This window comes from Monodelphis domestica, chromosome 1, assembly GCF_027887165.1.
Source record: "Monodelphis domestica isolate mMonDom1 chromosome 1, mMonDom1.pri, whole genome shotgun sequence".
Taxonomy (NCBI): domain Eukaryota; kingdom Metazoa; phylum Chordata; class Mammalia; order Didelphimorphia; family Didelphidae; genus Monodelphis; species Monodelphis domestica.
In genome coordinates this window covers 349,542,423-349,563,646 of record NC_077227.1, presented here as the reverse complement: position 1 = coordinate 349,563,646, position 21,224 = coordinate 349,542,423, and the positions used below count along the sequence as shown (strand labels likewise).

The 21,224-nt window shown below is 39.7% G+C and overlaps 2 protein-coding genes across 2 annotated transcripts in view; one reads left to right on the top strand and one right to left on the bottom strand.

Annotated features, from left to right (window-relative positions):
* Positions 1-7,603, bottom strand: part of HMGXB3 (HMG-box containing 3) — a 59,655-nt gene extending 52,052 nt beyond the window's left edge. The window contains exon 1 of the mRNA XM_001378776.5: positions 7,428-7,603. The gene's annotated coding sequence lies outside the window, so the exon portion shown is untranslated. The remainder of the gene's footprint in view (positions 1-7,427) is intronic.
* Positions 7,604-8,003: 400 nt separating this feature from the next.
* On the top strand, positions 8,004-17,934 carry TIGD6 (tigger transposable element derived 6). Its single transcript, XM_007473860.3, has 2 exons — positions 8,004-8,262; positions 9,627-17,934. The coding sequence occupies exon 2, from the start codon at positions 9,712-9,714 to the stop codon at positions 11,281-11,283; it is 1,572 nt and encodes a 523-aa protein (XP_007473922.1). The 5' UTR covers positions 8,004-8,262; positions 9,627-9,711; the 3' UTR covers positions 11,284-17,934.
* Positions 17,935-21,224: the final 3,290 nt, after the last annotated feature.

The window sequence follows — 21,224 nt, the reverse complement described above, 5'->3', positions numbered from 1 at the left end:
TGGCCAATGTTACTAACAATCTCTGAGTTCCTAAATCCATTGGTCTCTTTTTAGTCTTCATTCTTCTTACTTCTCTACAGCATGACACTGCAGATCATCTATTTGTTCCCAGGGTTTCTGTGGCATTCCTTTTTCCAGGTTCTCCTCCAATCTCTCTGTGACTATTCTGTCAGTCTCCTTTGCTGGATCATTCCTATCTTTTCCCCTAAGTATGGGTCTACCCTAGGGCTCTATTTTGGACTTTCTTCTCAATGTACACTGTTTTGAGGATCTCATTAGACCCTAGGGGTCAATTACCTCTAAATAGATGACTCCCAAATCTACATAATTAGGATCTCTCTACTGAGTTTTAGTCCTGCATCACCATGTACTTATTAGACATCTTCACTTATTTGTCACATAGGGATCTCAGATTCAATGTATACAAAATTGAACTTATGGGGCTCATTGGATAGAAAGCCAGGTCAGGAACTGAGAGGTTCAAATCTGGCCTCAGACAGTGTGTTATCCTAGGCAAGTTACTTAACACCAATTGCCCAGCCTTTTCTGTTCTTCTGCCATGGAACCAATACTTACATTGATTCCAAGGCAGAAGGGTTGTTTTTTTTTAATTAACTTATTTTGCCCTCTAAAGCCATCTTTCTTCCTAATTTCCCATTTCTGTTGAGAGCCACACCCATTTCCAGTCATCTAGGTTTACAACCCTGTACTCATCTAGACCTTTTCATTTCCCATATCCATTTTGTTTCAAGTCTTTTGAGTCCATCTCTATAAGCACTCTTGCTTCTATCCCCTTCTGTCCATTCACATCTCTCACCCAGACAATTATAATAGCTTCTTCACTGGTTCCCCTGCCTCAAGTCTTTCATCCCACCCCATTACCCCTAGAGCTTCAAAAGTGAAAGTTCTAGCATCTGTGTTGAGCACATTACTTCTTGTTTAAGAAATTCCTTATTGCCTCTTAGAAACAATATAAACTCCCCTCTTCTGTAATATGCACAATTTGGGTCTGACCAGCCTTTCTAAATATTTCACACACAATATTGTACACTCTATAGTTTGGCCAAATTGATTTACCTGTTTGTTGTTCCCCGCACAAGCCATTCTGTCACTTGACTCCATGGCTTTGCACAGGGAATACCCCTACTGCCTCCTGCTCTAGAGTCCTTCCCATCCTTCAAAGATCAGATCAAGTGCTGCTTCCTGCAAGGTCTTTCCAGATCACTCCCTTTGGTAAGTGAGTGCTCTCCTGGAATCTCCTGAAATTACTTTGTATACATTTTATATTTACTTCTCTGTGTACATGCTGTGCTGTCTCCCATGTAAGACCTTAGGGGAGGAATTGTTTTTTTTAATCTTTGTATCCCTCATGTCTAGCATGGTAGTGACTGCTTAATAAATGCCTGATGAATTGACCTGTATAAAGAAACTGGGGAATCTGGGGGGTAGAGAGGAAGGAGAAAAGCATTATCATTATTTTCAAGTGTTTGAAGAACTACTGAATGAGAAAGAGAACTCAACATGTCCAAATATAACTCATTATCTTCCACTCAAAACTGACCCTTTCACTAAATTTCCCTATTTCTATTGAAGATACCCCTTCTTCCAGGCATATCTTTCAATGTTCACATTATAGTCATCATTTGACTCTTCCTTTTCTCTTGTCCTCCTCATCCAAATAGTTATGTCCCTGTATCCAACCTCTATAAACTCTTGCATCTGTTCCCTTCAACCTCTATAAACTCTTATATCTGTTCCCTTCTCTTCCTGAGGGTAAAAACTTCCTTTTTTGTATTTGCATCCACATTGCCTAGCACTTGTTCACTGATTATTTAACTGTTTGACTCAAATGGCTACCAATTCTCGCCTGTTTCAATAGCTGCTTAAATGATCACCCTAGATTCAGTTTCTCCCCTCACCACTCCATTGCCCAGTCAGCTGCCAAATTCATATTCCTAAAAAAAAGAGTTTAACTATGTCACTTCCTAATGGATAATATGCAAATTCGTCTTTCATGACTTGGCTCCACGACTTTCTAGTACACTTATACTTTACCTCCCCTTATTTACTTTACATCCCAGAAAGATCTACATACTTGTTGTTCCTTGTACATGACATTTCAGTTCCCCCTTTCAGAAATGCTCTCATATCCCATCTCTTCCTCTTAGAACCTTCAGCTCCTTATAAGGCTTCAAGGGCCACCTCTTTCAAAAGACTTTCCCCAATTACCACAGTTGTTAGAATCCTACCTGTCCCCATCATTTGTATATATCAATCAACAAGTAATTATTTAATTGCCTATATATACTATGCACACCCTGTGCTAAGTACTGAGGACATAAATACAAAGAATAAAACAATGCATCTTTCTATTAACTTCTACAAACTTATTAAATACCTGTTTGTAGGGATAGTCTTACTTTTGACCTCCTATCTTTAGAACAGTGTCAAACCCATAAAAGGTGCTTAATAAATGCTTTCTGAATGTTGATTATATAATTTGGGTTTACATAGGTGTCATCTTCTACTGGTCGAGTCAATTCCTTCCTTGTTCGAAAATGTTAAATAGCACCCTATTGATTGCTTCTAGAATAAAGCACAAACTTGTCAGCTTGGCATTTAAAGTTTTGCACAATCTAGCTTCAACTCACCCTTCCTGGATGCTCCCATCCTCTACGTTTTGTCATATGATACATTTTGGCCAAGCCAGACTACATACTATTCCTAGAATTCTGGATTCTACCTCAGGCATTAGACTTTTCCTTAGCCTAATCCTGATTTCTGAAATACATTCCTTCTTCAGGTTCTTCTTTAAATCCATAGCTTTGGCACCACCTTGTATGGGCAGTCTTTCCTGACCTACACTGTTTTTATTGTTCTCTCCCTCCTCAAATTATCTTCTATTCATTCACAAAATAAATTTTGTTTCTTCTCAATGGAATATAAGTTCCTTGAGGCTCTTTGTTCATCTTGTATATAATAAATACTGTTAAATTGAAGAGGAATTAGATTTGTTTGGCTTGGTCCCAAAGAACAGCACTAGAAGTAATGGGTGGAAGTTGCAAAAAGGGAGAATTTGACTTAACACAAGAAAACCTTTAAAGTAAAGTTGGTATGGTGTAGTATAGTAGAAAGAGAAATTATTTGAGAATTGAGATGGAATTCTAAGCTCAAGTGACACTAGTTTACAATTTGTTCCCGCCAATTCATCACTTTCCACTCTTCTCAAATGTTTGCAATCTGATTTCTGACCCCCTTTTTCAACTTCAAATGTTCTCCCCAAGGTTATCAATTATCTAAATTATGCAAAATTGGGATTACAGACTTAGTAATGGAAGAGACTTTGGAGTCCTTCCTATCAATTTGCTTCATTTTAGGGAAGAGAAAACTGAATAACAGATAGTTTAAATGACTTGCCAAGGGTTACAACACAGCTAATAAGGCAAAATTCAAACTGTAGGCTCCTGACTTTAAAACCAAAACCCTTTTCAGTTCTCATTTTTCTTACTTTTTCAGCAATATTTGACAGAACTGAACATCTGGCCTCATCCTAACCACTCTTTTCTCTCTTGGCTTCCAGGATACTACTTTTTCCTTGGTTTTCCTCAGACCTGTCCAACCATTGTTTCTCAGTCTCTATAAAGGATCTTCATCCCCTCAAGAAGAGTGGATGTCAGGGGCAGCTAGGTGGCTCAAAGAATTGAGAGCCAGGCCCAGGGATGGAAGGTCCTAGGTTCAAATCTGGCCTCAGACACTTCCTAACTTTGTCACCTAACCCCCATTGCTAAGTCTTTACCAGTCTTCTGCCTTGGAACCAATATATGGTATTGATTCTAAAATGGAAGGTATGAGTTTAAAAGAAGAATGGGTTTTCCTTTGCCCTCTGCATATTATCTATATTTCATTCTTCTGGTCATCTCCATTAGTTCTCATGAGTCCAATCATCTCTATGTGGCAGAATCCCAAAAATATTAACACCCCTCCTTAAATCTTGGACAATTCCACATGAATATTACATAAGTAATACAAATGCAACATTTCCAAAATGGAACTCATTATAATACACACTCTGCCATATATATATATATATATATATATATTTGCATATATATATAATATATAAAAATAATATATCCCACCTCCCAATATATGTATCTCTATTTCTGTTAACATCTCTAGTCATTCAGTTTTTACAACACTGGCTTCATCCTTAACTCTTCCTTCTACCTTAATCTTTATATACAAAAATCAGTTGCCAAGTCTTGTCTATTGCATTTCCCTGCCCCTTTCCCTAAACATCACAGATGCTTCTCCTCTCCACTCATTCACACAGCTTCTACCCTTGTTCAGGCTCTCTTCACATCTTGCCTCAACTACTATACTCACCTCCTAACTGTTATACCTGTGTCTAGTCTCTCTTAAATAATCCAGCATCCACACAGTTGCCAAATTCACAATCACTTTACTCAAAAGTCTTCAGTGTAGGGACAATTATGTGGCTCAGTGGATAGAGAGCCAGACCTAGAGATGGAAAGCCCTGGGTTCAAATCTGGCTTCAGACACTTCCAACCACTGTGATCCTGGACAAGTCACTTACCCCAATTGTCTAGCCCTTACTGCTCTTCTGCCTTGGAACCAATACACAGTATTGATTCTAAGATGGGTTTAAAAAAAAGACTTCTGGGAAGCAGCTGGGTAGCTCAGTGGATTGAGAGCCAGGCCTAGAGATGGGAGGTGTCCTGGGTTCAAATCTGACCTCAGACACTTCCCAGCTGTGTGACCCTGGGCAAGTCGCTTAATCCCCATTGCCTAGCCCTTACCACTCTTCTGCCTTAGAGTGAATATGCAGTATTAACTCCAAGATGGAAGGTAATGGTTTAAAAAAAAAAGACTTCTATAAATCCCTACCATATCTGATAAAATGCAAAATCTTCAATTTAGCACTTAAAACCCTCCCCAATGTGACACCACATACTTTCCCATTCTTATTTTCATATTTTACTCCTGTCTGTGGCTCAGTGGTTAAGAGCACTGGGCCTGGAGTCAAGAAAACCTGAGTTCAAATCCAGCCTCAGGCACTTCCTAGCTAAGTGATCTCCAGCAAGTCTTTTAACTTTTAACTGCCTGACAAAAGGATTCCATGGATCCACTGGAGAAGGAAATGGCAAACCACTCCAGCATTCCTGCCAAGAAAACCAAAAGGATAGCTATGGTCCATGGCATTACAAAGAATCAAACATGACTAAACCACTTTCCTTAATAAATTCCAGTCAGTTTGGTCTCTTCCATCTCCCTTTTCCACATCTTTGCATAAACGGTCCCCAGGTCTGCAATGCACTCCCTCATCTCTGCCTCACAAAAACAAAAACAAACAAACAAAAAACCCCTAGATTCCTTCAAAGCACAAACTAGTTGCCTTCTCTTACCCAAATCCTTTCCTATTCCACCTATTCAGTACTTTCTTCCTCTTGAAGCTACTTTGTATTTACTTATTTGTGAATATGTTGCATCCTTGCCAGAACCTAAACTCCTAGAGGGCAGGAATTGTTTCATTTTTGTCTTTTTTTTTGTCAGTGATTAGCAGGGCACTGTACCCACTAACCACTTCATGTCTTGTTGAAGTGAATCAAACTATTACTTTGGATAAGACGCTTTATCTCTCAGGACCTGAATTTCCAAATCTTTAAAATGGGAGTGTTGGTCTAAGTAACTTCAAAGATTTCTTGAGTTCTAACATTCTAGTCTGTCAGACATAAACATTTATTAAATATCTACCATGTGCCAGACACTATTCTAAGCACTGGAGATACAAAGTAAAAGAAAGGTAAAACAAAACCTCTGTTCTTAAGGTGGAAGGGTCTGAAGGGAGAGACAACATACAATCAACTATGTATAAACAAGAATGTATATATCTAGTATATGTATATACAAAATAAAATAGAAATACAGTAACCAACAAAGAGAAGACACAAGAATTAAGAAGGTGGAATTTTAGCTGGACTTTGAAGGAAGCCAGAAAGGACAGGAGGTAGAGATGGGTAGGGAGAGAATTCCATGCATGGAGGATATCAGTGAAAATGTCAGTGGGAGATGGAATGTCTTGTTCCAGGAATGAGAAGGCCAATGTCAACTCAATGCATTGGGGAAGGGTAGAGGAAAAAGGCAGAAGGTAATGAAGGGTTTTGAATATCAAATAGAAGATTTTCCTTTTGATGTTGGAAGTGATAGAAAATTACTGTATTTGAGGGAGGGGAAGGTGGGAATGAGATGAAGAAATGACCTCCACTTTAGTTTTTAGAGTAGAGTCAAGATGAACTAGTCCTTAATAGTGGAAAATACCACTTTATAGTAGACAGCTAGGATAAACTACAATGGACAAAGATTTCTGGGTTGGGGGACAGCTAGGTGGCTCAGTGGATTGAGAGTCTGGCCCAGAGATGGGAGGTCCTGGGTTCAAATCTGGCCTCAGACACTTCCCAGCTGTGTGACCCTAGGCAAGTCATTTAACCCTCATTGCCCAGCCCTTACCACTCTTTTGCCTTGGAGTCAAGTCAATTGACTCCAAGACAGAAGGTAAGGGTTAAAAAAAAAAGATTGATGGCAATAGTCCAATTGTGAGATGATAAAGGTCTGCACCATGATGTTGTCTGTGTCAGAGGCGAGAAGGTAAAATTGCCAGGCCTTGGCAACATTTTAGACAGGGAATCAATCAATCAGGTACAGTGAGGAGTCTAGGAAGACACCTAAGCTATGAGCCTGAATGTTTGGGAAAATGGTGGTGACCTCAACAGTAAGAAGGAAGTTTGATAGAAGAGGGGAGAGTTGGGGGGAAGAGGTTGAGTTTAAGATATCTTATAACAAGTAGTTCAATATGTCCAATTAGTGTCTGAAGCAAGTATTTTGTTCCCTCTCATAGAGTCAGAGATCTAAAGCTGGACTGGGACCTCTGAGGGCATCTAGTCCAACACTCATGTTACAAATCAAAGAAATGAGGCCCAGAGAGTTTAGCAACTTAGCCAAGGTCACATGAGTAATGTGGAAGTTGAACCCACCCAAATCTTAACTCTAAGAAATTGACTTTTCACTGTTACCCGAGGTCTCACACAAGAGATCACATAACTACATCGTGGAGGGAATTTACTTAATTAAGGGTTAGGCTAAATATTGTCTGAAGTCACTGGCTCATATTTTAGGGACCATTTGGTTCAATTCTCATTTTAAAAAGCGTGGAATGGATGACCCAAGGTCACAAGGGTGGCAGTGCCGAGAAATGAATCAAGGCCCTCTTAACTAGATCCCCGGGCCCAACACTGGGTGGGTTCCCATGACTCTGGTTCTGGCATTCTCGGTCTGGCTTCCGAAGTGTCTGTCACTCGGGGAGGAGATCCTGGACAAGATGCCCAGATTACAGCGTGGAGTTTACTTACTTGGCAGCGTCCGGGGGTGGCGCTAGGCAGGTAGGAGGCGTGGGTCACATCCCCGGAGGCGCCAGGCCCTGGGGCAGGCAGAGTCCCCCGCAAGCGGCCCAGACAAGGGCATAAGCGCTTCCTGCAAGCGGCGCGCGGGGCAGCGTCCGGTCGCAGCAGCAGGAAGAGCAGGAGCAGCGGCGGCTGGGAGGGGGAGACGCCGGGTCGCCCCCGCATCCCGGGGGCTCCGGGACTTCTCCCCCGGCCCCGCGCCGCCGCCGGAGTCACTACACCCCCTTTTCTCTCTCCCAAAGAGAGTGTCGCAACTCGGAGGGAAGAAAAGGCGAGAGAAGGATCTCCAGCTAACCTGGACCGAACCGCCTAATGAGGGGCGAGGGTTAGGGGGCTGAGAAAAGGGGCGGCCACAAGAGCCCGGACAAACACACCAGCTACCCAAATCACCAAGGAAATCGATCCCAGCGGCCCCCGCGCCGCGCCGGAAACACCCGCCGGCGCGCTAAGAAGGCCGCTTCGCACGTGACGCTAAGGGACTGCCGCATGCGCAGAAACGTCCTTCTTCAGCCAGTCACAGGGAGAGTTCCCGGGGTTGTGGGGCAGCAGGAATTAGCACAGTCGCGGAAGAAAAGCATACCCCGCCTCCCCGCGGCAGCTCTAGAAGAGCATCCGCCCTCCAGAAAGGAGGGTGGACATTAAACGAGATGGACCACTTCCGGGCCACCAGGCTAAGCGGGTCAGAGGAAGCGTCGGGTACCTCTGGTGGGTAGGGCAGTTGGGCCGGGGGACCACTTCTCCCCAGCGGCTCTGGCGGTTTCCCCAGCACTCCCGCGGCACTGAGGTAACCGGGCCGGGGCGGAGCTGGGGAGGTGAACGTCAGGCGAGGTCCACGCCCGGCCTCCGTTAGCGCCTTTCTCTGCTAGAAGCGCCCTAGCCTGGCACGGGGTTGGGGATTGGGGAGACCGGGGACCCCAAGCTCTCGGCCAGGAACAACAAGGGAAGAAGGGGTGCCCACGCCTCTGCATCTCGGGGGGGATCCCCCTCCACCTCCACTCCTTGGTCTTGAGGAGTTAGATTAATCATAGGTCAGAGCTGGAAACAGAGGACCAGATCCTGGGAGTGACTTGCAGAGCAAGCCAGCTGCAGAGCTGGGACTCGAACTCATATTTTATTGCTCCCAGATCACCTGGCTCCTAGTTTTCTGCTCTTTCCGCTATATCAGGCTGCCTATGTATACCTGACCAATATAACTTGGTATAGAATTTCTACTTCTTGCTTCTATATTCTTTCTTTTTCTAGAATTAAAATTATTTAAAGTTTAAAAACACAACTTTAAGAAGTCTCCTTCGGAACTAACGTTTCTGATGCCCTGACTGCCTTGTAGGCCAATTCTTTTATAATCTCATATTCTTTCACTTTGCTTAATAACACCCCACTGAGGCAAGTGTCCAATGATTCTCTCATATTTTTTTTGCCACCAGAATCCATTTTTTTCTTGGATATGGATGCACTTTCCGGCAACATAAATCACAGAACCTCTCACATTTTAATAGATTGGCTTCTAGAGTCAAAGTACCCCACTGCTTGTTCTCTCTCTCACATGTAAATTGATTAGAGACTGATTCTTCAACAATAATCTGGATTGCCAATCTTCAGATCCATATTCAAAAGCTTGTCCAACTTAGTAATAACTACTTTGTCTTATATTCTTCTTGGCACCATTTTTGAGGTAATGGACATTTCCCCACCACACTACCAAAAGGCATCAGAAGACTTATGAAGGTTCAGATCCATTTATAGAAGAGGAAACTGAGGCTCACATGTGGCTTGCTCATTGCTCAAAATCACAGCCCTGGGGAATTGGAGAGCTAAGCCAAGGACCCTGGTCTCTTGATTCCCAGGCCAGTGCTTTTTAATATTTATACCACTCTTTGCTTCTCATAGATAATTATGTAGGCCAGCATCTTTCTTGGAAAGATGGAAATGAAAATATCCGAAGCCTAGACAGTGACTATCTCATCACTGTACTTTTAGAAATTAATTTCACTGTGAGTTCTTATTCCCTGCACTCAATACACTCATGCACACACACACACCTTACCATCTTTGTCATTACCATCCTAAAAATAAAAATCTGACTCTGGGTTATTTAGATGGAAACAATTTTTTTTTGTTCATGACAGCCCACTCCTTTTTTCTTCTCAGTTTCCTATACTTGTGACATAGTGCAAACGCGAGGAGGAACGGACACAGCATTGGTTAGTTGTGGCCCAAACCTCATCCCGCGGACATGGCTAACAAGGGAAACAAAAAACGCCGGCAGTTTTCTTTGGAGGAAAAAATGAAAGTAGTAGAAGCAGTGGATTCTGGCAAGCGAAAAGGAGATGTAGCAAAGGAATTTGGCATCACTCCTTCTACATTGTCCACATTCTTAAAAGATCGTGCTAAATTTGAAGAAAAGGTGAGGGAAGCATCTGTGGGACCACAACGAAAAAGAATGAGGAATGCACTCTACGATGACATCGACAAAGCTGTGTTTGCTTGGTTTCAAGAAGTTCATGCAAAAAACATTCTAGTGAGTGGATCAGTGATTCGAAAAAAAGCATTAAATTTGGCAAACATGCTAGGCTATGACAATTTTCAAGCAAGTGTTGGTTGGCTAAATAGATTTCGGGATCGTCATGGGATTGCTTTAAAAGCAATCTGCAGAGAGGATAATGATAAATTAATGAATGGTATAGGAATAGATAAGGTTAATGAGTGGCATGCTGGTGAAATTATAAAGCTTATTGCTGACTATAGCCCAGATGACATTTTTAATGCTGATGAAACTGGCATGTTTTTCCAGTTGTTGCCACAACATACACTTACTGCTAAAGGCGATTGTTGTAGAGGTGGTAAGAAAGCCAGACAACGATTGACTGCACTTTTTTGCTGTAATGCATCAGGAACTGAAAAAATGAAACCACTGATTGTTGGTAAATCAGCTACCCCACGATGCTTCAAGAATGTGCATTCACTTCCTTGTGATTACCGTGCCAACCAGCGGGCATGGATGACTCGAGATTTATTCAATGAATGGCTAATGAAAGTTGATGCAAAGATGAAACAAGCAGAACGAAGAATTCTCATGTTGATTGACAACTGTTCTGCCCACAACATGCTTCCACGTCTAGAAAGAATTCAAGTTGGCTATCTTCCATCAAACTGTACAGCTGTTTTACAGCCACTGAATCTTGGTGTAATTCAAACCATGAAAGTTTTATATAGGAGTCGCCTCTTGAAGCAGATTGTCCTCAACCTTAACAATAATGAAGAGAAAGAAAAAATCAATATTAAACAAGCTATTGACATGATAGCTGGTGCATGGTGGTCTGTTAAACAATCCACAGTAGTGAAGTGCTGGCAAAAAGCAGGTATAATTCCAATGGAATTTACTGATACTGAGCCAGAGGATGATGATGAACCAGACATAGCAATTGAAAAATTATGGAATTCAGTTGCTATTGCCACATGTGTTCCAAATGAGATTACTTTTCAGGACTTTGTAACTGCTGACAATGATTTACTTATATCTTGTGAATTAACAGATGTAGAGATTGTTGAAAGCATGATGACTGGTACAAGGCCTGAAGAAAGTGAAAGTGAGGATGATGAAGGTGTCTCTTTCCTGGAGCAGCCAAAACTAACCATTGCAGAAGCCATCTCGAGTGTAGAAAAACTCAGGCAATTCCTTTCTACATGTACAGATGTTCCTGAAGCAGTCTTTGGACAGTTAAATGGTATCGATGAATATTTAATGACAAGTGTAACACATACTCTTGTGGAGTCCAAAATTACAGATTTTCTCCAAGCAAAATAAAATGGGGAAATTACTTCATCTTTTTGTTGGAGGGTATAGTTAACATGACTAAAGAATGTTCCTTTCAGATTTTGAACTTATTTCAAGCAATATTATTGCATCAATGTTCCAATACTGTGAAATGATTTGGACACTTCTTGAAGTTTACCTTAATGGGATTTGGTCCATGATATATTTGATTGATAACTGTATTATCTCTTATTTCAGATGAGAAAGAGTAACCACATTATAGGTTTACTCACGAGACCTGCATCTAACTTCTTCCTGTTGTCTTTCTGGATCCCAGAATTTCTTCCCCAGTTTACAATTCATTTTGCGCTAAGGACAGCATCTAGCATTGCCCAGCTTTGTTGCATTCCCCCTCACAGTTTACTACAGTTAGGACCAATTATTTTTATACAAAGTTGCAATTCTTCCTACATTCTGATGAACTATCAGTTGACAAAGCTCTCCTCTACTTCCTGCTTCTCTTCTCCTCTGTAATCAATCCCTTCCCATCCTGCACCCAGAAGAGAATTATTTGGTGGAAGTACTTCCTGTGGGATTGCTTGAGCAGATAATATGTTTCCTAGTCTTTAAGAGATAAGCAACTTAGCTTTATCACTAATAGGGAGATGGGATAGAAGGAATTTTGAATATATTTTTTCAAAAGAGTAGGCATAGGAGGTAGTTGAAATTTATGGAGCAATCCCACAGTAAGGGACCAGAGAACTCAGAGAGAATAGAGGAGCAGACCCATGGAAATATGAGAGTGAGGTTTTCTGATATTCACCTACTATACTTCTGACCAAGTCTAGAAGTAAAAAAGAGATTCAGATGTGAGAGTGTGCATGTGAATGGAATGAATATTATTTGGATCTACCCACATTTAGGATCCCACATCTTACCTATAGATAATTAAGAATCAGTTCCATGTAATAATATTAACCCATTACATTGCCCACTTACCAGGGGAAAGACTGAAATAATGAATTGGTGCTACTTTCTCTGTTATTGGTCTTCATGGAAATCTATTAGGTGGGTTTGATTTAATTCAAGGTTTAAAGAAAGTTACTAGAAAAATTCAACTAAATAAGGTGGGGTTTTTTTTCCTACAAAAAACCCTAATCTTTTTATAGTTCTAACCTAATAGTCACAACTCAGACTAATGTCGGTGTTATTTTTAGAAGTTGCAAGTCAGTCAAGAAATACTTGACATTTTAAGGTGGTGGTGAATTTTGATATTTTTTCAGATGAAATTTTTGGATACTTTCAGGAACACTGTATGTTGGTTTGGTTATTTTCTAAAGCTGAAACTTGTGAAGTCATTGAAGGGGGAACTGTCTCCTGTTGGTCAGGTTAGCCATAGATATCAGAGAATATTTTTGCCATGATGTATGTATTAGAAGAATCTCCATCACAAAAAAACAACATATATTTAAATTGTTTTAATTAAGAAATATAAAATTTATGTATCCTGGATATTTTTATTCAACAAAATATAACTATATTAATAAAATGAATGCATATTTTTGAATTTTCAACTATCTTAGGCCAAGAAAACAAAGTGATGTGCGTCTTCATTCTTCAAGCCAAGATGTCACCAAGTCTTGTCATTTCTTCCTCTGAAATGTCTAGATTTCACCACTTTCTTTTCTCATACATATACAAGTTAAATCAAGATCCTCAGTAGTTCTTATCTGTAGTAGCCTAACTGGTTTTCTTAACCTCATTCTCTTTTCATTCCAATCCATTTTATATACAGTTACCTATTAATTTTCCAAAACACTGCTTGCATCATGTCACTTTCCCTGCCCAAAAAGCTATAGTGACTTCTCTTTGCCTACAGAATAAAGTGTAAATGCCTCAACCTATTTCTAATGCCTTCTGTAATTTAGCCCACTCATCCCAATATGCCTCAATTCCAGACATGCCAGTCTGTTACCTATATCATTCTTAATTCTGCCTCTGTGTGCTTTAATATTTTATTGCTATCTCTGACCTGTTCATATCTTATCTACCCTGAAAGCTTAGTCCCTTTACTCTCAATCTTCCAACTACTTCTGATCCTTGATTTGTCTCTTTCTGATTTACTATATGCTTGTCTTTACCACACAATTTAGCATTTACTTGTTTTATGTTTTCTTGTTTTGGCTTTAAATCTTATAGTCCCTTGAGGATGAAGGCCAGGTATTGAAATTTTTTTGTATAGTCAGTAGTGCCTTGCAGAGTGCTGGGCATATCATAGGTACTTAATAAATTGATATATGAAATGTGTCAAAACCAAATCCTTTTTTAGCAGTTAGATTTGACCCCAATACCAAGTAATAATAATGGCAAGAAGTTACTTAGAGATAACTGAAAAATCATGATATATTTAGAAAACATTTCTAAAATATTACATATTATATAAGTTACTACTATACACTCAAGAGTTGTAATCTTTATTTTACAATGATAGTTACAAGACCTAACATATCAAGGTAAAATAATCAGGTAGGTTTGGTCCAGGCAGTTCTGTCATGAATAGAATTCCAAAAGGGGTCCAAGTCATTATTGCAAGCAAGAAGAAGATAATAAGGAGTCAAAGGTAAAGGCTATTCTGTGGGAAGTCTGAAGAATTTACTATGGAAATCAGTGGATATCTCCTAATAGGAGAAGGAAACAAAAACAAAATTCACTGACTGTTCTAAGAACAGTAAACTAAAGGTGGGATTAAATAAAGTTTACGTTCAAATTGTTCCTGAAGTTACTTGAAAATTGCCAAACCAATCCACTTTTAATTGTGTACACTTGGGTCTTGTCTTATGAGTTTGTGTCAGAACAAATCCATAGTACAAATATGTGATGTCAAGTCATTAGAACTAGATCACAAATAAGAATTTTGAAAAAAGTGAAGGATAAAATTGGGAAATTGTTAACTAAACACATAAAATGTCCTTGCAAGAATGCTTTTTGCCATAGAATTTGCAAATTGATATGTGAGGGGTCTTTATAACTACAGGCTGAGTATTTCTACGTCAATCAAGCTTGTGAGATCTAATAAATGCTAGGATGATGGAAAGTGTCTCTTAAGGGGAAAGCAGCATTTTTGCAGATGGGATAGTTACTAAGTAATTGGCCATTGGCATGAAGTGCAGTGTGGGTAATTGAGGGGCATGCAAGCTAGCCATTCACATTCCTGAAGGGTGTTCATAATGTGACCTATTTATATTTCCCAATGCACCTGCAGAAGATGAGTGCTGGAGGCAGCAGGGTGGCTCAGTGGATTGAGAACCAGGCCTAGAGATGGGAGGTCAGGTTCAAATCTGGCCTCAGACACTTCCCAGCTGTGTGACCCTGGGCAAGTCACTTGACCCCCATTGCCTAGCACTTACCACTCTTCTGCCTTGGATCCAATACACAGTATTGACTCCAAGATGGAAGGTAAGGGTTTAAAAAAAAAAAAGATTGAGTGCAGTCAAATGAGAGAACTCTTTTCCCAGATAACTTCCATACATTTTCAGACTGTGATCTTAGATTTTGTTGATCCTGTTTTTTTAGCCTTATTCCCATTCATTGCCTTTATCCTTTCAGCTTTCCAATTTGTATCTCAGATATCGATCTTAGCTTTTTTCCATTATAATTCTGGACTCTTCACGAACAAGGATTTCCTGGCTGAGCCCCTTCCCTTAGTCAAACCTGGGTCTTTAGTCAGCATCATGAACCTGCCTATGATATTCTGAGCATGGAATGAGGACAGGGAGTCATTAGGATATGTAAGAAAACAACATAGAAATCAAGGCTGTCTATTAATCTGGAATCTGAAGGGAATAAATGCCTATGTAGGTGATAGAGAACTAGCAAAATACATTTCATTAGCCTTTATAGTAAATGAATGTAATCCACTAGATTTCCAAAATGTCTCCAATGTGGTTCTGGTTATTAAAAAAAAAAATATATATATATATATATATATATATATTGGGGGGGTGGAGGAACTGCAATTTTTTCATGGATAGGGAACTAATTTGGAAATAAAGAAACTTGGCAGAATTGAATGGATATTTCTCCAGGTGGAGAATCATGAAGTGCAGATTTCCTGAAGACTTCATAATCTGGCCTATCTTTAGTTCACAGTGGTACCTCCTTTGCCCCCTAGACTGCAGTTGTCCAGAATCTACAAGGTGGCACTGTTCTCTGATATAGGCATTTTGTGAATATAATCCCAGAAACAGGGCTAGCTCATAAATGCAAGTCATGACAGTGCATTTTTTCCCTTGAACTAGGAAGCAAAATCCCTGCCCAGTCTTAATGTCAATGGGCCCCAAGCCCTCTAAATAATCTTCAGTACCCTTGGAAAATAACGAGTACTTTTAATTGCCACAAGGTGGCATGAGTGGAAAGCAGATGGCTGAAATCTAGCATCAAAAGCATTTATGGGGCACTTAGGGGTGGGGGATGGATAGGAGATGGATCAGCATTTGGTCCATAAATAAAATCAGATAAAATTAGGAAAGGCATCGAAAAATAATTCTCATTTCTAGCACCTGTTTCAAACCTTTGTCTTGGAAGCCCAACTCCTAGCAAATGCCCTGTTCCTCCAACCCTACTTTACCAAAAAGTACAACTGTCAGAATCTCCTTCACCTATGCACTTTTACATCTTGAACTTTCTCAGCAGCTCTCCAAAATTTCTCCTTTGCTCCTTTTTTGGAAAGGGAGTTGATTCTATCTCTGTGAAGACTTAAGTTCCACAACCAGTCTATCCTTCAGTATTTGATTCTTTTTGTCTCTCTCCCTGTTGAGGTTTACTTAAAGTTACCACCCCAAATCTTCTCACTTTCATTGTTTAACTTGTAGAAAGTCACCTATACTGTTTGACTACTGTTGCTGCCTCCCTTCTCCCACAATCTGGTTTTCTTAACTGCTGAATTTGCTCTTTCCAAGATCTCCTGTGAATTCTTAAATGCCAAATCTAATGCTCTTTTCCCAAACCTCATCCTTTTCTCACTTGTCTGCAGCATTTGACACTATACTAACCCACTTGATAATCTTATAATCAAAATCTCAGAAGGGGGGTAGGAGTAGAGGCAATATATCTAACCTGTAGCTATACACTTGTTATCCCTGCTAATTTAGGGTAGGTGATTTAATATCATTACATTGAAGACCTACCTACTTACCTAACTTATGGAGTGATAGAAATCCTGCTGTCCCCTAGAGCAGCCCTTGGGCACATTTCTCTTTGTTCTTAAGTTTAGCCCAATTGTCTTCAAGTTCAACAACTCTGAGTCTAATATTGTGCTTTAGGGCCAAGCAAAACAAATCAAATTCCTTTTCCATATAACAGCCCTTAACATACTTGAAGACAGCTATCAATCTTATTCTGTCCCTACCCCTCTTCTTTTCTAAACAAATGGAGGAGGGTAGTCTTGAGGGTGCTGCTGAATATTGCCCTACATGAGCTTTCATGAAGGCTATTCCATACCATCCTCTGCTATTTGAAGTTTTTCTAGACCCAATCCTGATGCCACCTCTTCCATGAAGAGTTCTCTGATGCCACCAACTATTCTGATTTCTTGTAGCACTTTGTCTAGACCAGTGATGTGAACCTATGGCACATGTGTCAAAGATGGCACACAGAGCTCTTTGTGGGCACACATGCTATCCCCCCCCCCCTAGAGTTTGTTACTAGAAAGGCAGAGGGACTCCTGCAGAGCAGCTCCCTTCCCACTCTCCACTGTGCCTGATATCATTTTTCACATCCCCCACTCCAATGCCAAGCAACCCAATGGGAACACACAGTGGGTAGGGGTGGGCAGCTCACAGGCTGCAGAGCTGGAGGGGAGCAGAGCTCTCGGGCCACCCAGCAGCCCAATAGGAGCTTTTATTCCCTCCCCTGACTAGAGTAAGGTGGGCAGGTCACAGGAGGCAGAACTGGAAGAGAGTGTTTGAACCACTCCCCTCCCCCTCTCTACACTTGCTGAGGACATTCCTCACTTCACCCACCTCTCAACCCAGCAGGCCAATGGAAGCACTTTCTCCCTCTCTTGTGTGAGGTAGAGGCAGGTTGAGACATAGCACACAGTCTCTAAAAGGTTTGCTATCACTGGTCTAGACTAACTTATCTTTACCAGGAACTACTTTCTAACCCTTCATTGTAAGGTCCTTGAAAGCAGAGACTCTCTCCCCTGACCTCCTTTTGTAACCAGCTTCTAGCACCTAGAACCCCTCCATAATGCTTTGCATATAGTGAGCACTTAATAAGTGTGAATTAAACTGAATGTGGTTATTGTGCTTACAAAAGGGGAGTTAAACTGGGTTATCTAGTTAAAGAAATTTCTCCCATGTTTCAAGAGGGAGTGAAAGGAAATGTCAAAATTTTCCCCAGGTGTTTTTATATCATGGTTATCTCTGGCATTTACAAAGGCTAGAATGACATGAATCCAGAGATGCAGGAGTAACATCACATATTTCCCCATTTTTCAGCTGATGAATTTCTGTCACCACTTTGTAATTAACTGGGAGGACTGAAGTTCCAGCTAGATCCTGGATACTCCATATACTCCAAGGTCCTTATGGAAGGGCTTTATCTATGATTAAAAGGGTGTGAGGTTCCTATAATCTTTTCTCTCTGCTTTAAAAAAAGAAAAGAAAAAGTTTAAAATGCTATTAACAGTGCTATTAGCAATCAAAAGAGGTTAAGTAGAGAGTTCAATCTTGTATATGCCACCTGTTTCAGAACATAAAATTTAATATAACAACCTCTCTTCAAATGTTATCCATCCCTCTCAATCTCTCCATTCCAGAAGACAGATGAGGTTTCTCTGTTTCAAAGGATTTTGCTTCATTAAAACATTTATAATGCCACAGTTTCATGAATGATGGCAAAATGCATTCTACATTGCCATGATCAATTTATAGCTACTGGGGGCAGTAGAAAGATTGAAATTGGAACATTAGTCTCTCTGATATGCATTCTTGATATATTACAAGGTTCTTAAGGAAAACAGCAGAGAAGAAAAACAGACCTTCTTTAAAGGTCTCCTTTCTAACAGCTCTTGATGATAGATTGACTTCTAATAAATGAAATAAGTGTTAATATCAGGTCTCAACTAATTCATACTGGAAAAAATGCATGGTTCCAAATGTATTTTTTATCAACTTGACATATCAACACCATGAACATTTCAATATACAAAGAACAAAAAGGGTTGTATGTGAAACTCTGTCCTTCTATTACATTTTTTTCATGTATTTTAAACTCAATACAGTAGGAATGGAACTTGCACTGCTTCTCTGTGCAATTTCCTGAATTTCCTCCTATTTTCCTACATTTATTTCACAATCTTATAGAAGATATTCCCAAAAGAGAATGTTTTACTGAATTTGATTTTAACATTTTTTGATCACATGTTTATGTGAAAAGTGCTTTGAGATAAAATTTGTTCCATGTACAAACAAAATAGACTACACTGAAATATCTTTGTGTTCTAGAAGGTTTCTTATCTAAAACTTAATCACTAGTGAAACAAATTTCACTGGGTTTATAGAAGTGATAAAGGAGAAAAGTAACTGAAATCCATTTATTAGCTATAGAACAATCTGTTTACCTTGAGCTTCTATCAAAATGATTTGGGCTAAAATGTCCCACAAACCTTGCCAAGTAGCTGTAAATCAAAAGAACATAGAAACAGTAACTAGTTGATTAGTATGGAGTTGCCTGTCAGATAAAACATATGAGTAGCTTAGATTTACAATTATGAGAAAACTCCTTATATCAATCTTTCCATATAACCTAGGTCCTTGGCTGGGGGGGGGGGGTGTTAATGGGGTGTCTCTGATCAGCAAGTACAGCAAGTTCAATTTCCCAGTCACACAGGACTAGGTTCAGACAATACTCAGTTTCATATTCACTGCCTTTCTTAGGATCTTTACAGAAAAGAGCAAAATTTGACTGAAAGTTGCCCTGGGGTATTTAACATATCATTAGCATCCTACTTACATTGAGTTTTGCCCACTCCCCCAAAAAAGTGACTCATGGGTAAAGCCCCAAAGAACAAGGTGGACCATGGGTAAAGTGGCATCAGTTCCTTGGAAATGTAGGCCAACAACTGCCCAAACAAATGACCTCTTCCTTAATAACTAATCAAGATAAAAAACATTCCTGAAAACCCCTACCCACCTTTACCTTCACTTTGCTTACCTTACCTTATTAACTACCTTGACTTAATTACTAAACTAGCTAGCTGTCTATAGCTGTACTATTACTATATTTTCTTATAATAAAGTTTGTTTCCTCACAATGGACTCAGTCTGAGCTGCCAATTCTTTGAACAAGACCCAATTAGCATTGCCCACATCAAAGGAGTTTAATTTTTATGTTCAGATACTAAAAAACATCCTGTTTTAAAGTACTTTCACCTTTTACCTTCACAGCCACTGGTCTGAAAACTATCTGTGTAAGGTTGTTTTCACCTCTGTATTACTTTCCTCCCTTCTTCCCCCTCCAGATCCCTCATTGTGTTAATGTTAAGCTCTAACTTATACTTGTAAGTAAGATCTTGGTGTACAATTTGATTTTTTTTTGCATTGTTCCAGAGTTTCAGAATTTAATGTTTCACTTTCCATTTTATCCAATTAATAAAACGTTCACTTTTTTTCTTAAAGATCTGTGGCAGAAGTTGTGAGCAAAAGAAACAATGTATATAAATAGGTTTTATATCACCTCATAAAGTAAACACAGCTCTTCCTCTCACATACACACATACTCTCTCACATTCTTGGTCCACTGTTATTTCTTTTGCTTCATTTGATAAATGTCATAGAAACGAACTTGCTGGAATTTCTTTTATTGTGACATTGAGCCATAAAATGGTGTAACTTTTAAATTCACACACACACACACAAATTGTTCTCCTTGTCTCTTCATTTAAAGGAAAATGCTATCATAACAACATGTTTTCCTAAACACTGATTTTTCCCCTACTTTAACCACACCCTAACAGCTAGGTGTGTTTTAGCCTTAAAATTAAATAAAATTAAATTTTACTTTTAAAAGAAAAATATAATAGCAATAGACCAAAGATCACATCACAAGTAATTATTGTTCATCTGTCATTTTTAAAGATCAGTGATATGATATTAGAATCAGGATACAATGTTTGGCTATAGCTGATCAATCTAATACCAGTTAGGAAGACACTACTACATATTGGACACAAGTGGTCTAGAACATTTAGAGTAGAAGGGGTTCTGAATTTGCACAGCTCGCATTTTCTTTGTGCTTCTACACTTATATTTTGATTATGGAATACATTGCTTTCTTTGATTCAGGCATACCATGCTAGGCAGCCCTGTACTGGTGATTCCCATGTTTCACAATCAATACTAAAGTTCCTCAGAGATTCCTTGAAAGTGTCCTTAATACCTCATCTGACCACCATTTGAATGCTTATACCTTTTTTCAAGTTCTCTGTAAAATAGTCTTTTGGGTAAGTATGGGTTTGGTATTCAGTCTACATGACCAGTCCATCAGAGTAATACCTTCTGAAATAGAGCTTGAATGTTTGGCAGTTCAGCTCTAGAATTGTCAAGGTAGTTTGCAATGTAAGAGTTAAATTTAGGGTTTTTAACTAAATATGAGAATTCTAAGGTAATATTGTGGTCATCAATTTAAAAATATTATAGCTTAATTCAAAATGACTCTTAGCAGCTTTATTTACAAAGAAGTAGAAAGAGTGAAAGTGGGAAAATGTAGATAAAGAGAAAGATTCTACCAGCCCTTCTCCTGAGAAGCCAGGCTTAGCCCCAGCAGGGCTTCCCCAAGACTGTCTCCACATGTATTTCTCAGTAATCCTCAACCAGAAGTCCCAGTAGTGTCTTCAGCCAGGGTTCCACCAATTCAGCCTCCTCCAAAGCCAAGGCAAGAATCTCTAGAACCAATCTTTCCAGAAGGAAAGCCAGCTACAGACCCAGCAA

Excerpts from the sequence above, each read along its gene's own strand:
- TIGD6 (XM_007473860.3), top strand. The coding sequence starts at position 9,712 with ATGGCTAACAAGGGAAACAAAAAACGCCGGCAGTTTTCTTTGGAGGAA.